Genomic DNA, 16,861 nt, shown 5'->3' with positions numbered 1-16,861 from the left:
ATAAAAATTAATCTGTCACACATAAAATTGATAAAATAACAATAAAATGTTAAATCACAAACATCATTTGTAAACAATATGTATTGTCTTATAAAGAGTAAACATTTTTATTTCATTGAGCAAATTATAAAATACTTATTTATAACTAATTGTGTACTTAAATTATTTATTAAAATTTTAATATTTATTATTATATATCATATTACCACAAATATTGAATTTAATAATTGAAATACTTATATATATTTTAAAATATTTATATTAACTATTAATTTCGGATTTTCGGGTTACCCGTTCGGGTTCGGTTAATAACACTTCGGGTTCAGATATTTTTTGTACCACCGTACAAGACCCGTTCAGGTATTTTTATATTTCGGGTCGGATAACAGATCGGGTTTTTCAGTTCGGGTTCGGTTCGGATTTCGGATTCTGGATTTTATGCCCAAGCCTAATTCTCAGAAATAAATCTATTACTATAATTTTGTTTTTTTGGACAATCTATTACTATAATTTATGTTGCTGTTTGGTCCTACTCCAACACACCCTTCAAGCTTTGGGGTCATTCCCTTTGCATATTAAATGAGTGCCACCTCACATTATATATTAAAATATTATCTATATTCCACAATCTTTTAGCTAGGTTATACAAGAACATGATTATTGCAAAGACCCATATTAGGGGTTCTTATTATTTTTTTAATACTTTTAAGTACAAAAAATGACTTAAGAGACAAAGTTAAGAAACCCCAACATTTAATTGCTCCATTGCAAAGTTCTTAACAAAGGGTTCTTAAAAAAAAAATTATAGTTGGCACACAATCAACCAGGGATCAAGGCATTCATCACAATGAGTTGACAAGCATAAGAAACATTACAAGTCTATGGGATACTGAGGCATGAGACAAAGTTGCAAGCGTTATACATTTCCCATTGCGTTCAAAGATCAACAACATCAACTAACACATTACAGCAGAAGCGAAATGTCATGGCAAAACAAAATAGCATCCTTGTATCACATATTACTACTACACCAGTACGCTTTTCTCCAGGATAGAGTTCCCATGAGCATCCGCTGTAACTCTTTCTCTGGTGCCATTTAGGTCTGTTGATGATGTTGGCTCGTGCCCAAGAGGCTGTGCTTCTGTAATGGCACACTCTACAAATATAGAATCCAGCTGATCCACAATAGCTGTTTCTTGGATTCTACGCCTGTAAAGCTCACGGGTACGGTTTAGTATATGAAGTACAGCCTCATCTCCTCCTTGTGTTATCATCATCATCACTACCTGTTGAGAACAAAAAGGGTCAATAATGCAGATCGTATATACACATAAAGTGAACAATGTTGCCAAAATGCTAGGCATCTCAAAATCATGACTTCTACTCACAACCAATCCCAAAATTCAACAAGTATGATACTTTCACATCCTGAAAGTCTAGAAACAGGGTTGCTCAACCAAAACTAGCAATATAACTATATTTAAACTACCAAGATCCAGCAGAACAAAAGAGGACAGATCTTGCTCTCCGTTGAGAAAGAAAAGCCTATGCAACATAAAACCAAATTGATTTCTTCTCATCCCTAAACAAAGTGAAACCTCATGTAAAGCAAGAGATAAACGATGAATCAATTCTCAATCTACCACTAGCCAAAGTTTTTGAGTCAAGTAAAGACATTTCATGATAAGAGTAAAGACATTTTGTTTACCATTCTATCAATTTCATCATGCATATTAACACAGAACAACACATTCACTATAACAGATGTCAATAATGTAAAGCTACCTCCTTCTTGGTTTGGGGATTATTCTCAGCTAATTGAGCAGCAAACTTTCTGAAACAAAAAAAAAAAAAATCAATAATTAAAATCTCCAAATCAAAAGAAGACTGAAAGAGGATGCAATGAAGTCGTTACTGACCTAGTGATTGGTCGATGCACTGGAACAGGTGGTGGAATCTTCTTGTTACACATCACATTCTTCCTGAAAAAAAAAATCAGAGAGAATAAAAATTAGTCCTTTAGAACAAATGAACACAGTTTTGTAAAAAGGGTCTGTTTATAAACCTACTCAGACAACGGTCGCTTGTTGGCAGCACAAGGATAAACCGGAGCTCCGATGATGTTCTTGTTTATGTTACTGAGTGCTCTTCGTGTCTGCCCATTCGCCGGATTCACCTTTCCTCCACGTAAACCACCTTCATCAACAACAAGTCGCTTAAGTCAATCAAAAACAGAACCAAACCAAAAGATTAGTGTTTCGTGTTTGAATACAATCATACCTTGTGGATTCATGGGTCCGATAACTCCGTGCTTGTTCTCGTCTGATCCACCCATCTGAGGATGATCACGCAGACAAATAAAAAATTGGGTCTTTGATGCGATTAAAGAACCTGATCAAAGACTTGAACAAAAATCATAAAACCCAGAAAAAATCAACGTGGAGATGAGAAGGAGGAAACCGAGACCAAACTTTTTTCTTCCCCTTCAAACTGATTTTTTCTCCCCCCAAAACACTACGAAAGCGACGCGTGGCATCAAGAGGCGTTTCTTCTGTCGCCTAAATAAGATACGTTGCTTATACTAATTACCTACTGTAAGGTCCGGGTATAAATTGTAAGGTAGAGTCAATGAGAGACTCTACTGTAAGGTCCGGGTATAAATTGTGTTGATTTTTATTTGCACAATTTATACCCGGACCTTACAGTAGAGTCTCTCATTGACTCTACCTCGCGAACATGGAATTTAGGGGCAATTCGGACTTTGGTGGATCCTCAGGATGCAAAACTAATAGAAAGTATCCCACTAAGTAGGATTCAACAGGTGGATAAAGATGGATGGCACTTTACGAAAAATGGTAAATATTCGGTTAAATCAGGATATCAAGTGGAACGGATTTATCCTGACAGAGAAAGGCCACCTTTACTGATTGGGCCAACGGTTGATGTCTTGAAGGCTTACTGCTGGAAAATAAGGTGTCCACCAAAGCTAAAACATTTCTTATGGCAATTGGTGACAGGGTGCATAGCGGTTCGGAAAAATTTACATGCAAGAGGAATGCAAGGGGATATTGGTTGTGTACGATGTGGAGCTCCCGAGGAATCTATAAACCATGTGTTTTTTGAATGCCCTCCAGCTGTTCAAGTTTGGGCCCTTTCGAAAATACCATCAAATCCAGATGTTTTTCCAACGAGCGCCCTCTTTACAAACATCGATCATCTATTCTGGAGAGTTTTTCCGCAGATGGAAGATCATCAGTTTGCATGGATACTTTGGTACATTTGGAAAGGTAGAAATAATAAGGTTTTCAGTAATTTGGACATGGATCCTATGGACACGCTAAAATTGGCTGAAACAGAATCCACATTGTGGGCTGAGGCACAAGTAAAGAATGATCAGAGGATACCATTACCATCAGCAGCTACGGTACTGCCGGCGATCCCAGGAAGATGGTGTTTTACGGATGGCTCGTGGAAGGAGGGTTTTAATTTTTCAGGACAAGGTTGGTTCAGTACTCTGGAAGGTTTTGATGGTTTGTTGGGGGCTCGAAATGTGAGGGCTACTCTCTCGCCTCTCCATGCAGAAATGGAAGCATTATTATGGGCAATGGAATGTATGAAGAACTTGCGTCAATCTCAAGTGACGTTTGCAACGGATTGTTCTCAACTGGTGAAGATGGTTTCGGAACCAGAGGAATGGCCAGCTTTTGCAAATTATTTGGAAGATATCAAGATCCTGAGGGAGAGCTTCACCCGATCAGAGCTCATCTATGTACCACGGACGCACAATTCAAAGGCGGATAGTCTAGCACGCAGTGCTCGAAATCAATCGTCTTTCGTCGTTCACATGGATGCAGATCACCCAGTTTGGTTCACAGAGTCAGTATGAGTCTGTATTTTGATGACAAAAAAAAAAAAAAAAAAAAAAAAAAAACTAATTACCTTTTTTCTTTTTTTTTAATACCTTATTAAATTAAAAATTCCTTATAAGATCCTGCGATAAAGATGGCCTAAGAACAGATTAAAATGGTTAAACTAACGGAATGAACCATTATCTATATGTTTTACCATATAAAGATGAAATAAACCTTCATTGGATTCCAAATTTAATCTGGATCTATGGGTTTGACAAAAAAAAAAAAAAAAAAAAAAAAAAAAAAAATCTGGATCTATGGATAGAGTTGTTAAAGGAGAGTAGAAGTAATTAAGTAGATAGGTCTTTATATAAACTAGAGTTTGGTTGTGAGCACTTTCTTTGATGCCTGACACATTCTCACCAAATCTGAGGCAGTCTTCTCCATTCCCATTGACCATTCTTCTTTTCTTTACACTATTATTTGATTGTAATACATATGTGTCATTTGTCTTTGCGTAATAAACTATATTTCATTTTGTTCATACATTAATATATGATACTTATGTTTATAGAAACACATAAATTTCATTATTTTCATTTTTTATACTATCTGATTTCACTGAACCAAACTAATCATCTCTAATACAAAAACTTAACACATACACACGCACGCGCGCGCGGGCACACATATATATATATTTTTTTAATAATATTTATTCATAGCAAAAGATAAATTTGATAATGGATATTGGATACCATAGTGGCATAGTGTTACCTTTGATTCGACATTTTACTAGCGGCGCAACTCTTTGGCCAAACGGTCTATGTTTAGGAAAACAAAAAATAAAACTGTTTGGTCAAATGGTCAAAACCGACAAGTGACAACTAACCTTAAACTATGCACTTATGTCGTATAAATAATCCTACTTTTTTGTCTTTCGTAATCCATTAAGATGTTTACATTTGAAATTATAAAAAAAATCCCCAAAATAATAGTATGAAAGAAACTTTGAACTCAATGTTAATTTTTCTTTATGATTATCAAATTAATTGATGCTATTTTAGTGAATTTATCACATATTAATTTTCATCAGACATGCTTTTATTGATCACTGATAATTTAAATTACACGACAGCTAGTGTTCTACATGTATAGTTGGTCCAAAACCTATATCATTTATATATATTATATATATATATATATATATTAGAACATATAGAAGACACTCAATTAGTTCTTTGGATCATAGCTAAATATATATAGTTGGATCTATAATTATGATGATTAAGGCCCAAGTAACAGAAATTTAATCAAGCAATGCTAAGATTAAGATAGGCATCGGATACCTATAAGCTTGTGGACATAGGGAGAGCGTGCACGAAAGAATATATTAAAAAAAGCCATATAAGTAAAAGATTAGAAAACAAACGAAAGAAACAAACAAAAAAAGTTAGGGTTTTACAAAAGTCGGGTTCAAGTTTCTAAAGTGAGGTGCCCACACGGTTGTAGGAATCCCAAGCAATTCAACAACATCTACAAATCATTTTCACATCTCTAATTCAGATTTTAGAATGATCAAGTTCTTTTCTTTGCACACGTGGGACAGATCATTTATGAATTTTCGATTTATCTTCTTATCTTTTCATGGTACAATATTGTTAGCATGTTATAAAATTAAGTTCTGTTAGTTTTTCTTGTGAATAGTTATTATATAATTATAATTAAATAAACGGATTACTTTCCTAATATCTGGATCATAGTTACAGGATTTTCTTTTCAATTTCGTCTTTTTTTGGGTTAACTTTGTATGATGAAGGGGTTTTGGAAAATAAAAGACAAACTCATGATGATGATTGATGAGGGAGCGGCCTAATACCCAAAATCAATAGCATAACCTTCTGCAGTAGACAAAAGTGTATATAAAATTCTTTTTGATATTTTTGATCAAAAGATATCAAATTTTATTAGAAAGTACGATCGAAAACATTCTTTTGGTTAATTTCTTGTAGAAAACCATTTTGCTTTAACATTTATCCATCAGCATCGTCTTGTCTACATATTTATTAATTACAACCTAACCCTATATGTGTATTCCACTCCAACTCCGAGGTAATTGTTTTGTAAATAGAAGTTTTTGGTTTAACAAAATGTTCTAAAATCGTGTTCATAATATTTATTTATTTGTCTTAACTCAATATTACATTGCTGGAAGAAACAAAACTAACTTACGACAATTGAATTTAACAATATAATACAAATTGAACACATTACTATGTGTTTTGGTTTTATCCAATATATAATAACTAGTTTAAGACCCGCGCAATTTCTAATGTTTCATATAATTGTGCGGCATGAATGTTATATATAAAAATAATTTTTTTATTATTCATTTTTATTCATTTAAGTATTATGCATATAATTAAATTAGAGTAAAGACATAAATTAAAGCAATACATCTTGTTTATTTACGATAATTTTTGGTAAATAAATTAAAACAATCATTTTATTTATTTTATATGGTATATAACTAAATTTCAATGACATGTATATAGATATATACTATATTTTAATATAAATATTTATTATTGAGAATTCATACTCATATGATAAACACAAAATTTCTAATGTGCGATTTTTTGAATGGAAATTTCAAAATTAAAATATTAAGGTCTCAATATTTTTTAAATAAAAATTTTAAAATTGTCATATTTAAGTATTTTCTATGTTATATAATTTAATTTTAAACTATATTAATATATAATATGAATGTCTAATAAATGAGACTTCATATTCATACGATTTATGATCATTTGTATATTGTTATTACAAAAAATGTCAAACCATTGATCACAAATTTTAGTGAGACATTTAACGTTTTTTGTAATTTATAGTCGTTTTAAAAATTCAAAATATAACATATAAGAAAAAAATTAATTTTTTATATGGTTAATGTGGTTGTTTAATATATTTTAATAATATAAAATTAAACAAAAAGAGCTAAGATACAAAAATTATTATCAAAAATTTATTATTCATAATCATTAATTGTCATATATATGTTAATCATATTATGTAATTCCGTAGCTTTTATTTAAGGAAAATGCGAGAATATTCTTTTGTACACTATTTATCAATTTAATAGTTAGTTTAATAAAAAACATAATATAAGTTAAAATGGACCAACCTATTTTTTTAAGAATTCTGAATTTCATTCTCATGGTGGGTGATACATGACTACAAAACAATGTTGTAATGTTTCTCAAATTAATATATAAGGGATGTCAAAATTATGTATATCAAACACAGAGATCCTAGTATATATAGTAATTAATGGGATATGATTATAATATTTAGCCACCTTCTTATTGTATCATAGGAAAGTTTCTGAACTTATAAAGTTTCACATTTCTCACGATATAGGTGATCATTTGGGCTACATGATATAATAATCGTAATTACAAGTGGAAACTCATAATCATCCAATACCATATATGCTTTCAATATATGATTCGCCGTATTGTGATTGGTTTCCATTAAATCATTATGTGACCCATATTCAAAAGACATATAAAGATAATTTTTACGTCCTGTTTTTTTTTTTTGCTAATTTTTTTTTACGTCCTGTTAAAAAGAGAAAGAAAGATAATTGTCACGTCGTTGCATATAAATTAATGGTTTGTGTGTGTTATTAAAGGTTTAATTAGCATCTCAATTCCTATATGATACATGTATATTTTAAACAAAAAAGAATTGGTTGCACACAAAAAAAAATGAATTGTAATTTGTACGTAAAGATTTTAATGCTCGAAACCTCAGATCATAAGAAAATTAAGATTTGAAAAAAAAAAAGATATGTATTGATTAATCAACTTTTGCAAATTTATGTTAAACTGCAATATTTTATTGTTTATATTTTTAACTTTATATATGTGCAAGGTCGCGAGAATTCAAATGGGAATACATTAGAGCATGTCGAATGGAGTATTATTTATATATACGTACATATATATGTATTTTAAAAATTTCAAGAGAGGAACTTCTCATTGGGAATGCTCTTATAACACGACGAAAAGTTGTTGGAATTGATTGGAGGCAGAGTCCGCTCTACTTGGCATGATGAGATTATGTAAAGAGGAGGAAAGTAGGAAAAGATGCACACCTCTCACTCTATTCATATAACAAATGAATAAACTATAAATCTCTTTGGGAAACTGGGCCATTCATCCAACAACAAAACCCATCAATTGCCACTTAACAATAGCTCTGTTACATAACTAATCATTTCCATCTTTGGATTAAACTTTTTAATAGTTTTTAAAATAATCGGATTTATACAATTCATTTCGTCACCATCACCACTTCCTCTTTTTTTTCTTTTTTGTTCAAAAACCACTTCCTCTTTCAAACCAATAGAATAGTAGAAAGTGGTTATCCAAAGATATATTTTCAATATATGAGAGCTAACGTTCTAATGAAATAAACAATGTGAATCACCTATTCTTATAACAATATATCTTATATTTTCTAACTTTATATGTGTGTATATACCACTGCAAATAATTATTTCCATACGCTTTAAAAAAAATATAAACCACGGGTTACAATGTATTTATAATCTAATGTTTTTAGTGAGAAATATCGCATATAATTAAAGAAACAATATATATATATATATATATATATATATATGTTGTGTAAATTTTATAATGATTTTCTAAGTATCAAAACTGTGGACCAAAAAAGTATCAAAACTATGACGTTTATTCTTGTCTCGAATAATAAAAAAAGCTATGTGCTCTATTTTTCATTTTCAAAATATTATGATTATATATATATATACATATATATATATAAAGATTATATAAATATCATTAAAATGTGGACTCAACGTTCATTCTTTCCTTCCTTTTACTTTGATAAGCATGCTAAGTAGTAGACCATACATAAACAGTGTTGCTTTTTTTATGGGGATGAGAATGGAACTCTTGGAAAGCAGCTATAGATGTCCGACCCTAATTAGTATTTGTAGAGATATATATGTAATGTGTGGGGATGAATAAAGGCAATAGTGTCAAGGTTTAGTTAGTCAAAATTTATTTGCTGCAAAGTTCATAAGAGTTGGCTATCAATTGAAATCCATTACAATCATAATATGTGATAGATATATTTATATTGAGGATGATACGTTCATTGCCAATTTATTTTTGTAAAATTCTTAGCTTGTATTCCAATATTTTTTTTACCATGCTGCTAAATTACATGCATTTATTTATATATGTACTCATATACTAAATTAATATATATATATATATATATATATATCATGTAGTTGTTGTAATGTCGAATTCTGGTGGAACATGTCGTAAAAAAATTATAAGTTAGACGACGAGTTTTATGGCATGCAAACAATATTAATGTAATGAATGTAATTCTTAACAGGGATGGATTTATTTAAGCCAAGAAAAAAAAATCCCCAATTACTTGATATGAAAATATAACAAAAGAAAAGGAGACTGTTTATGTGTGTACTTGGCGTTGTTAAAGTTGCGTTATCGGTTTAGGAAATAGCCAGATAGGAAGCTGCAAATTATTGATCTCGTGAGAATATTATGTACAAGTGATGGGAGATTTCAGTTACAAAAAAAAAAAAAAAAAAAAGTGATGGGAGATAAATGTTCACTCTCTTTCAAAGTAGAGCCCAAAAGCCACAATATGACAAACTTTTGTGGCATAAAGAATTGAGAACGACCCATGTTATGGAGGGAATCCTTTTCCTCTCCATTTTTTTTTTCATCTACTATTTAATATATGTTAAACTAGGGGCACTCAGGGCTATGCCCAGATTTTTATTTATTTTTTAATTTAAATTATTATGGTATATAATTTATGTTCGTGATGTATATATAAATATTAAAATGCATATCATAATTAAAAGTTATCTTTAATTTTTTTAAATGTCAAATTTACAATATCTCGCAAAGCTTTAAAAATTAGTGTATTTTTTCGATAATTACTTAGTAGTTTGAACAAAACAAATTGTTGAGTTATTGGCTTTCACTGCATGTAAATATATGATCATAATTTTGTAAATAGTATATTTATTTTCAAAATAAAATTGGTTGTGTAACTGTAACCTATAACTGGATATAAATAGGTAAATTATAACAAAAAATTAGAAGTTGAACACAAATGTACATTCAAAAGTTGTATGCTCTTTGTATGCATAAAAATGTCAAAGATCCAATAATTTTATTTTCATCTATTTGGATAAATAGATAAGATTGTCAAATTTGTAATAATTTATTTTTATTACTGTGAAATCCGAGTTTTTGATTCAGATTAAAACATAACCCACTTTTTTATATCCAATCGTTGGGGTTAATAACTATTTCAGTATTTTTTTTGTAATTATGATTTCCCGTAACTTATAGACATGTATTAAAATTGACTATTTAATTAATGGTTGGTTAATTGGGTTTTTGTATTGTACATTGATATCATGATATGCATACACATCTTAAAATGTTGTTTGTAAAATATTATAAAAAGTTACACAAAAGTACCAAAAAGATACATTTTTCTATAAAAAATGAACCAAATGGCTATATTTTCTAGAATTAGATGCATGCATGCATTCTTAGTTTTTTTATATTGTAATTCTGATTCATGATGTGATCAAGAATTAGATATAAGATACACGATAGCAAATGAACTGACAAAATTTTGTTCATCAAACATGTTAACATGTTTTTATAGCGTGAGACTTGCCACTCAAATTTATCTACCCAATATTTTATATTTGAGATTTCATGGTTTTAAACCTTTAATTCCGCATTTTGAAGGTAGATAGAACATGACCAAAGGGTTGTAGCTTCCATTTTTTCCATTTATAGTTTTCTCATATCTGTTCCATACCTCTACACTGTGAATTATTGAAATTTGAAGGCTACGTTGGAAATTGTTGAAACAAATTTGAACAAAAATCAAAAGGACATGAAACTAAATGAGAGGAAACAACACTAAGCTTTTGTTCTAAGATTAATCCAAAAAACACTAACCTCTTGTGTCATTTTTCAAAACGTCTACTGTGTTTTTTTAAAAACTCAACAACAACCAATTTATAAAGTGAAGTTATCAGTTTTTGTTGTAGTCTTTTCATGTTCTTCTCGTAGTCAATCTTGTGCTTTTCAGCTTTAACATCATAAGGTGTTTTCTCATGGTTTATTGTGAAATGCAAGTATTAGACTTAATTTAAGATCATGACAACTGAGGTAATAACACAATTATGGGCAAGTATTGAGAGAATGTGCAACATCTGAAAAATGATTTCCACTTGTCTCCAGAGCCTTTTCTAACTTTTTTATCCACTTTAATTCAATATCAGTATGCCTTCGTCTCATTACCGTCTTGATTGAAGCTATGAATGGCTTGTCAAGGCATCCAAATCCTTTTTTAACAATTACTGGAATTTTTTTTTTTTGCACCGGGACATTAGAAAGTTGTAGCCGGGCCTGTTATTCAAATTTTATAGAACGTTCAGACTTAAACTCCTCCAAGAATGAAGCTTTACAGATTGGTTACACTAACCACTTAATGAAAAGCTACAAAACTCCATAAATATGCATACTTGGAGGAATAAAAAGATACACTTGGCATAAGAATATATGTAACCAATAAGATGGAACTTCTCGCTCACCTTTCTGGCGTGACGACAAACCAGATCCGCTCTGAAATTCACTGGAGAACGACCCTGCGCCATCGAGTACTTGGCCTTTGTCAAAATTCAATATTAAAGTAATCAAAACAGGTCTAAGAATAAACAATCTCAAACCACTACAAATAGATGGGAAGAAGAAGAAGAGAAGCACAAACCATCTTTATCGAAGAGCTGGAGTCTGGAGGAGTCTCTGTCTAAGACTATTACGGAGGTTGTTAACAGTCTCTAGCGACGGCGTGGTGCTTCTGAGATCGGAGACATACATTTCTGCTGCAGACTTAGCCTTCTCCGCCGCCGATCAAAAGAGGTGTGTTCAAGAAAAGAGGAAGAAGGTTCATAACTGAGAGGCAGGGCAATCGAGCCCTAGAAAGAGTGGATTTGGTGGAGTTACATGAGAGAAGAGGAGACGAAAGCTGAAGCAGTCAGACAGGGTTGATGTAGTTGATGTTTCTCTTCCGCTAGAAAAGAGAGAGCGAGAAGACGAACAAAGATTTTATGGAGTCATTACGAATGGTGAGGATGCTATACAAGGAAGAAACCTTACCCTTTTATAGAATAAGAAACACCGTCATAATTCGGACCGTTTCAGATAGTGTGGAGAAACTCAGACGTCACTGCCGTTGAACCAAGGGGAGAGACAATTTCCATCTCTTCGATTCTTTAGAATTAGGGTTACGCGTGATTACATCTACTCGGGCTGCGAAAACACCTGATTCTAGAACCCTTCAACCTGAAATTTTAATGAAACGACGTGTTTTGGCCGCGTTGGACACCTGTCAGCACCATATTAAGCGAATTAGTGACGTGGCTCATCCTAGAAGAAGATAATCTCTTATTTATATATATACTAGGATCGGCCCGCCCTACGGGCGGGATATACTTTACTTCTAATTTAGATTATTATTTTTTTCTATGATTTTGTCGTTGGCGTTTTAGGTTTGCATTTGCAAAAAATGTATATGTTAATGATTTTTGTCTTTTAGAAAATTTTATGTGAGGAGGAATTATACGTGATAAAATATGTTTTGATTGTTTACAATAGTTGTTTGTCCAAAAAAAAAACAATAGTTGTTTCTATATTAATGAGAAGGTATTTTGTTGGAATTTCTAACATTTCAACTTCTTCACCGTTCTCAGCGTTGTAGTTGGTTTTATACTTTCTTCCGCCTGGTGTCATCATCGTGACGGAGACTTGAGATCCTGAATTTCTACTATCTCTCCCATGAAAACATGTGCGTACAGTGAATAAATATAATAAGGAAGACATGACATTCCAATATTGTAATTTTTATGCTGGAGTTCGATTTATTATCTATACGAACATAAACCAGGAGAAAATATATCTTAATTCATTTTCTGACTCAAAAGACAAATTATTAAGAAAGAACAATAAAGATATCTAAAGAGGTAGAAAACTAAATTTGCCAAATTTGAATTTGAGGAATAGTAAAGAATGAACCTTGATGAGCGGGTCAAAAATGGCCAAAAGCTAAATCAAGAAACATTTGTTGTAAAACTTCATATAGAGAGTTTCATATACAACTTTAAAAATATTGTATTATTATTCTTTACAAAGATTCTGTGATATATATTACATAACTTTTTTCTATCTATATAAATTTTTCTAATATTTTATCCATTCAATTCTTATTTAGTTATTACAATTTTTCAAATGCAATTTTTTATAAAGAAATAATTTATTTTTCACTAAATTATAGATGTGTAAATTTTTTTTTATTTGTTCGTACAAATCGTATCAAATATCCAAAATGAAAACATATTTTATTAGATGGTGTCAAAGCAACTTGAATTGTAAAATTGTAATCTAGGCAAATTATGAATATTAAACTCATAAATATGGATGTCCTCGCATTGAATCTTATATAAGAGAGACGAAGTTAAAAGTGTGACCAATGTCATCTTTCTACTATAAACATTGTTAGAAATTTGTGTTTGTTATTTAAACAAAAAAATATAAGGTTTTAATGGCAGAATTACATTGGAATTCTTTTTTTTTATAATACCACTCAATTCAGAAACAACATGAGGCTTGAATTCGATTTCAAAATGGAATTTCAAGTCAATACTCTGAAAGTTTAAAAAAAATATCAAAAACCAACAAAGACAAAATTTAATGCATACATGGCAGCATATAATATTCCAAAATCAGCATTATTCAAATCACCATGGAGGACAAACCAAAAGTTTAAGCAATTGTTAGATACATGTTAGTGACTATAACATAACAACAATGGCGATGTACAGAGAACACAAACCTAAAGGTCTAATGCCAAAATAAACAAACAACAATAACAGTGAGTTTTAACACAATCCAAAAAATATCAACTCACAGTTTTGATATAACTCAAAAGAAACTTGGTAATAATCGTAATCCTCCTCAGAAGCTGCAAGTTTCTGCTTCTTCCACTTGTAAGCAGCTTCAAGAATCTTGAGATTTGTTGTCTGCGATTCTTCTGGATATAGGTAATCAATGTATTCTTCATACCTGCCAAAGATTCCAACAAAATGTTCACATTAAGCCTTCGATCATCAAAATCGAAAGATATCAAACTTGAAAAATGATATATGAATTGCAAAATGTACTCTGTAGACCCATCTTCTCTAGTGGTTGTTTTTTTTCTTCTTGGGATTCTTCGGGAGATTAGATTGTACCACACTCACATCCTCGAGATTACCAAAGTTGGTCTACATGTTAAGCCAGTCTTCCAATAGTGTAGCTCATTCTTCTTTCAACTCTGGTGCAGAGTCTTTGTAGTAGCTGTTGGCTCTCTCGAAAAGAGCTGAGCAGAAGAAAGAATATAGAGAGAAAAAAAGCAGTTAATATATATCTCAAGGTTATAATCAAAATTCATATAACATGTAGTTTTAAAACTACCTCAGGCACGTCTGATGCACTCTTTTTTTAGTTCAATAGCAACTATTTCTTCTTGGTCTTCCTCTTCCTTGTCTTCTTCTTCCTTGTCTTCTTCTTGATCCGCAGCATAAGCTTCAAACTTTGCAAAACTAACCTACACCGCCACACCTTGTAATGCCTTGTGTGGTCCTATAGTCGCTCATATAAAGCTCACGTCCTCTCTGATTCTCCTTCTGATATCTCAAAACCTATATACGTCTGCCACAAAAATAAAATAAAATTTCAATGATCCAAGCAATTCAAAGTCTGAGAAATATTTTACTTTTTTTGAATCTATTGGACTGAATATTTTACCTTCCATAGCAGTTAGGGCATGTCAAGTGCTGACTGAGAGATTGCAAGCTCAAAGATAGTTCTAGCTAGTTCAGTCTCAGCAAGAGACCTCTCTAGCTCAGCGTATTTGCTCCAAGCATACCGTATTTTGCTTTCCTCTGTAAACTTCCTGCAACAATCCACCACAAAGCACATGTGCAACTCTGTTGTCCTTCACTGTACTCCACTCCACAACAGTAGCAAAACTCATGCCCACACATACAAAGAACACAAAGAGATATCTCAACATTGATATAAGAAACCACAAAGCCAAACACTATATAGATATGAAACGTTCTATGGGTGTATGTCTTACCGGCAAGTCATGGTTGCAGCCTTGAGAAATTAAAATCATTACACGACATTGCTGACACCGTCTCTGCCTCTTCTACCTAGCCAAGCGATGCAATATGATATCAGCTTGATATATTTTATGAGCCTGAAGAATCTGAAACTCTTCACTGCTCATAGATTCACGTCAAGGAACATTACGGTCCACACACGCAAACCACTCACAGAATGGACACTTCACACAACATATATTCTCTGTCTGACTACAACAGCTATTCTCTGTCTGACCACGGTCCACACACGCAAACCTTAAAGCTTGGTCAAGATCATATAAAGGATCAAGCTTTAGAACAAACCCATTTTATTGAAACGAAAAGAAAACAAAGAAAGTCTAGAACAGTTGTAAAAAGACAGTCTAGAACACACCTGCTGCTTAGATAGCTTCTTCAAAATTTTCTCCTTAATATAAAGTAGTACACAATACTTCTTCGTTTGCAGAAACATATGACCATGGAAACACAAAGTGATTAAAGCATTCATCCTTTTATCTAATCACTCGTCAAATCACAAATCAAGCACCATTCAAAATGAAATAAAAGCAATGGTTCCAGGTTCGCTTGTTGCACTAAGAACAAAACAAAATTTTCATTGAAACATCAATTTTACAAATCTAAATGTGAGTTAGAAACAAAACTCACAGAGATAGAACCTAACCCAAGAAGCGCATAAATTACAATCAGGTCGTGATCTATGGAACTGAGACATGAAGGAAACAGGTTTAAGATTGACGCCTTCGGTTAAGTTTTCGTGACGCTTTGGAGATTCATCTGCAATCGAAATCAAATTTAGTCAAAGGCAAGAAACAAAAAGGTGAAGCAGGTCGAATCAGATGTCAAATAAACCATCACCTAAGAGGGATAATTTGGAGACGCAGCGGCGAAACCGGAGACGCATCGGTGAAGCCAGAGACGCAACGGCAGATGAGCCATATGCATATGGAGTATATATGATTCGTCGTCCATCGAAGCCTCTTCTCCTCCTCTGCTTATGAATACAGCCGTTTCCACGTTCTTCGTCGCAGCCGTAGGGTTGGATGAGACCAAGATGTTAAATTTTAATGAAACGCTGCTATTTTCCTGTTGGACACGTGTCAAAAAACCATGAACTGAATTATCTATGTGGCATCCTATGTGGACACTCTAGGAGAGAAAGAAACCCTTCTTTATATATAAAGATATATATATATAGATGATAAACATATAATTGAAATTAACAAATTGATTGGTTTTATAAGTCAGGTTACAAAAAAAAATATTATTTTTGTTATGCATTTTCTATATTCAAATATCAAAAAAAAGAAAAAGAAAAATTAAACTAACTAATCTTTGATTAGCATACAATATATATAGGCTAAATATATATCATACTCAGCTGATAAATTTGAACACATAGTTGAGTAGAATTGATCCACATTTCTACCTGTCAACACTACAAGAAAACAGGGGGATTCTGATGGCCGAAATCGTCGGTAATTCGTCGGAATCGGTCTATTCCGACGAAATTCCGACGAACCCGTCCGTCGGTATCGTTTCGTCGGAAAAAAAACGTTCGTCGGAATTTCGTCAGAAATTCCGACGACTTTCTGACGAATACCAAGAAACGTCATTCTGACGAACTTCCGACGATATTACGATGCGGCTACAGAAGACCGGAGTTCATCGGAAAACTACAATTCCGACGAACGTGGTTCCT

General features: G+C 32.2%; 1 protein-coding gene and 2 long non-coding RNA genes across 26 annotated transcripts; all 3 read right to left on the bottom strand.

The window, feature by feature from the left end:
• Positions 1 to 808: 808 nt before the first annotated feature.
• LOC106452911 (cyclin-B2-4-like) lies at positions 809 to 2,565 on the bottom strand. Of its 2 annotated transcripts, none has more exons than XM_013895105.3 (6): positions 2,467 to 2,565; positions 2,281 to 2,335; positions 2,070 to 2,196; positions 1,920 to 1,982; positions 1,786 to 1,834; positions 809 to 1,286 (listed from the first exon to the last, which is right to left on the bottom strand). In XM_013895105.3, the coding sequence occupies exons 2-6, from the start codon at positions 2,333 to 2,335 to the stop codon at positions 1,026 to 1,028; spliced, it is 555 nt and encodes a 184-aa protein (XP_013750559.2). In that variant the 5' UTR covers positions 2,467 to 2,565; the 3' UTR covers positions 809 to 1,025. The 2 variants fall into 2 exon arrangements, with proteins under 2 accessions (XP_013750559.2, XP_048604414.1); XM_048748457.1 differs by having other exon boundaries at positions 2,472 to 2,533.
• An 8,527-nt stretch (positions 2,566 to 11,092) lies between these two features.
• Positions 11,093 to 12,405, bottom strand: LOC125581715. The gene is made up of 2 exons (XR_007319437.1): positions 11,727 to 12,405; positions 11,093 to 11,625 (listed from the first exon to the last, which is right to left on the bottom strand). It is a non-coding gene; the product is annotated as an uncharacterized LOC125581715 (long non-coding RNA).
• Positions 12,406 to 13,727: 1,322 nt separating this feature from the next.
• On the bottom strand, positions 13,728 to 16,305 carry LOC106428567. 23 transcript variants are annotated; one of them, XR_007319435.1, is made up of 8 exons: positions 16,018 to 16,305; positions 15,536 to 15,936; positions 15,335 to 15,424; positions 15,135 to 15,210; positions 14,801 to 15,024; positions 14,468 to 14,704; positions 14,176 to 14,372; positions 13,728 to 14,077 (listed from the first exon to the last, which is right to left on the bottom strand). It is a non-coding gene; the product is annotated as an uncharacterized LOC106428567 (long non-coding RNA). The 23 variants fall into 23 exon arrangements; XR_007319433.1 differs by having other exon boundaries at positions 15,335 to 15,417; XR_007319425.1 differs by having other exon boundaries at positions 14,801 to 15,210; positions 15,335 to 15,417; positions 15,536 to 15,734; positions 15,824 to 15,936; positions 16,018 to 16,254.
• Between the last annotated feature and the right edge of the window lie 556 nt (positions 16,306 to 16,861).

This window comes from Brassica napus, chromosome C2 (genome assembly GCF_020379485.1).
Source record: "Brassica napus cultivar Da-Ae chromosome C2, Da-Ae, whole genome shotgun sequence".
Lineage (NCBI taxonomy): Eukaryota > Viridiplantae > Streptophyta > Magnoliopsida > Brassicales > Brassicaceae > Brassica > Brassica napus.
This window is presented reverse-complemented; position numbering and strand designations above follow the sequence as displayed.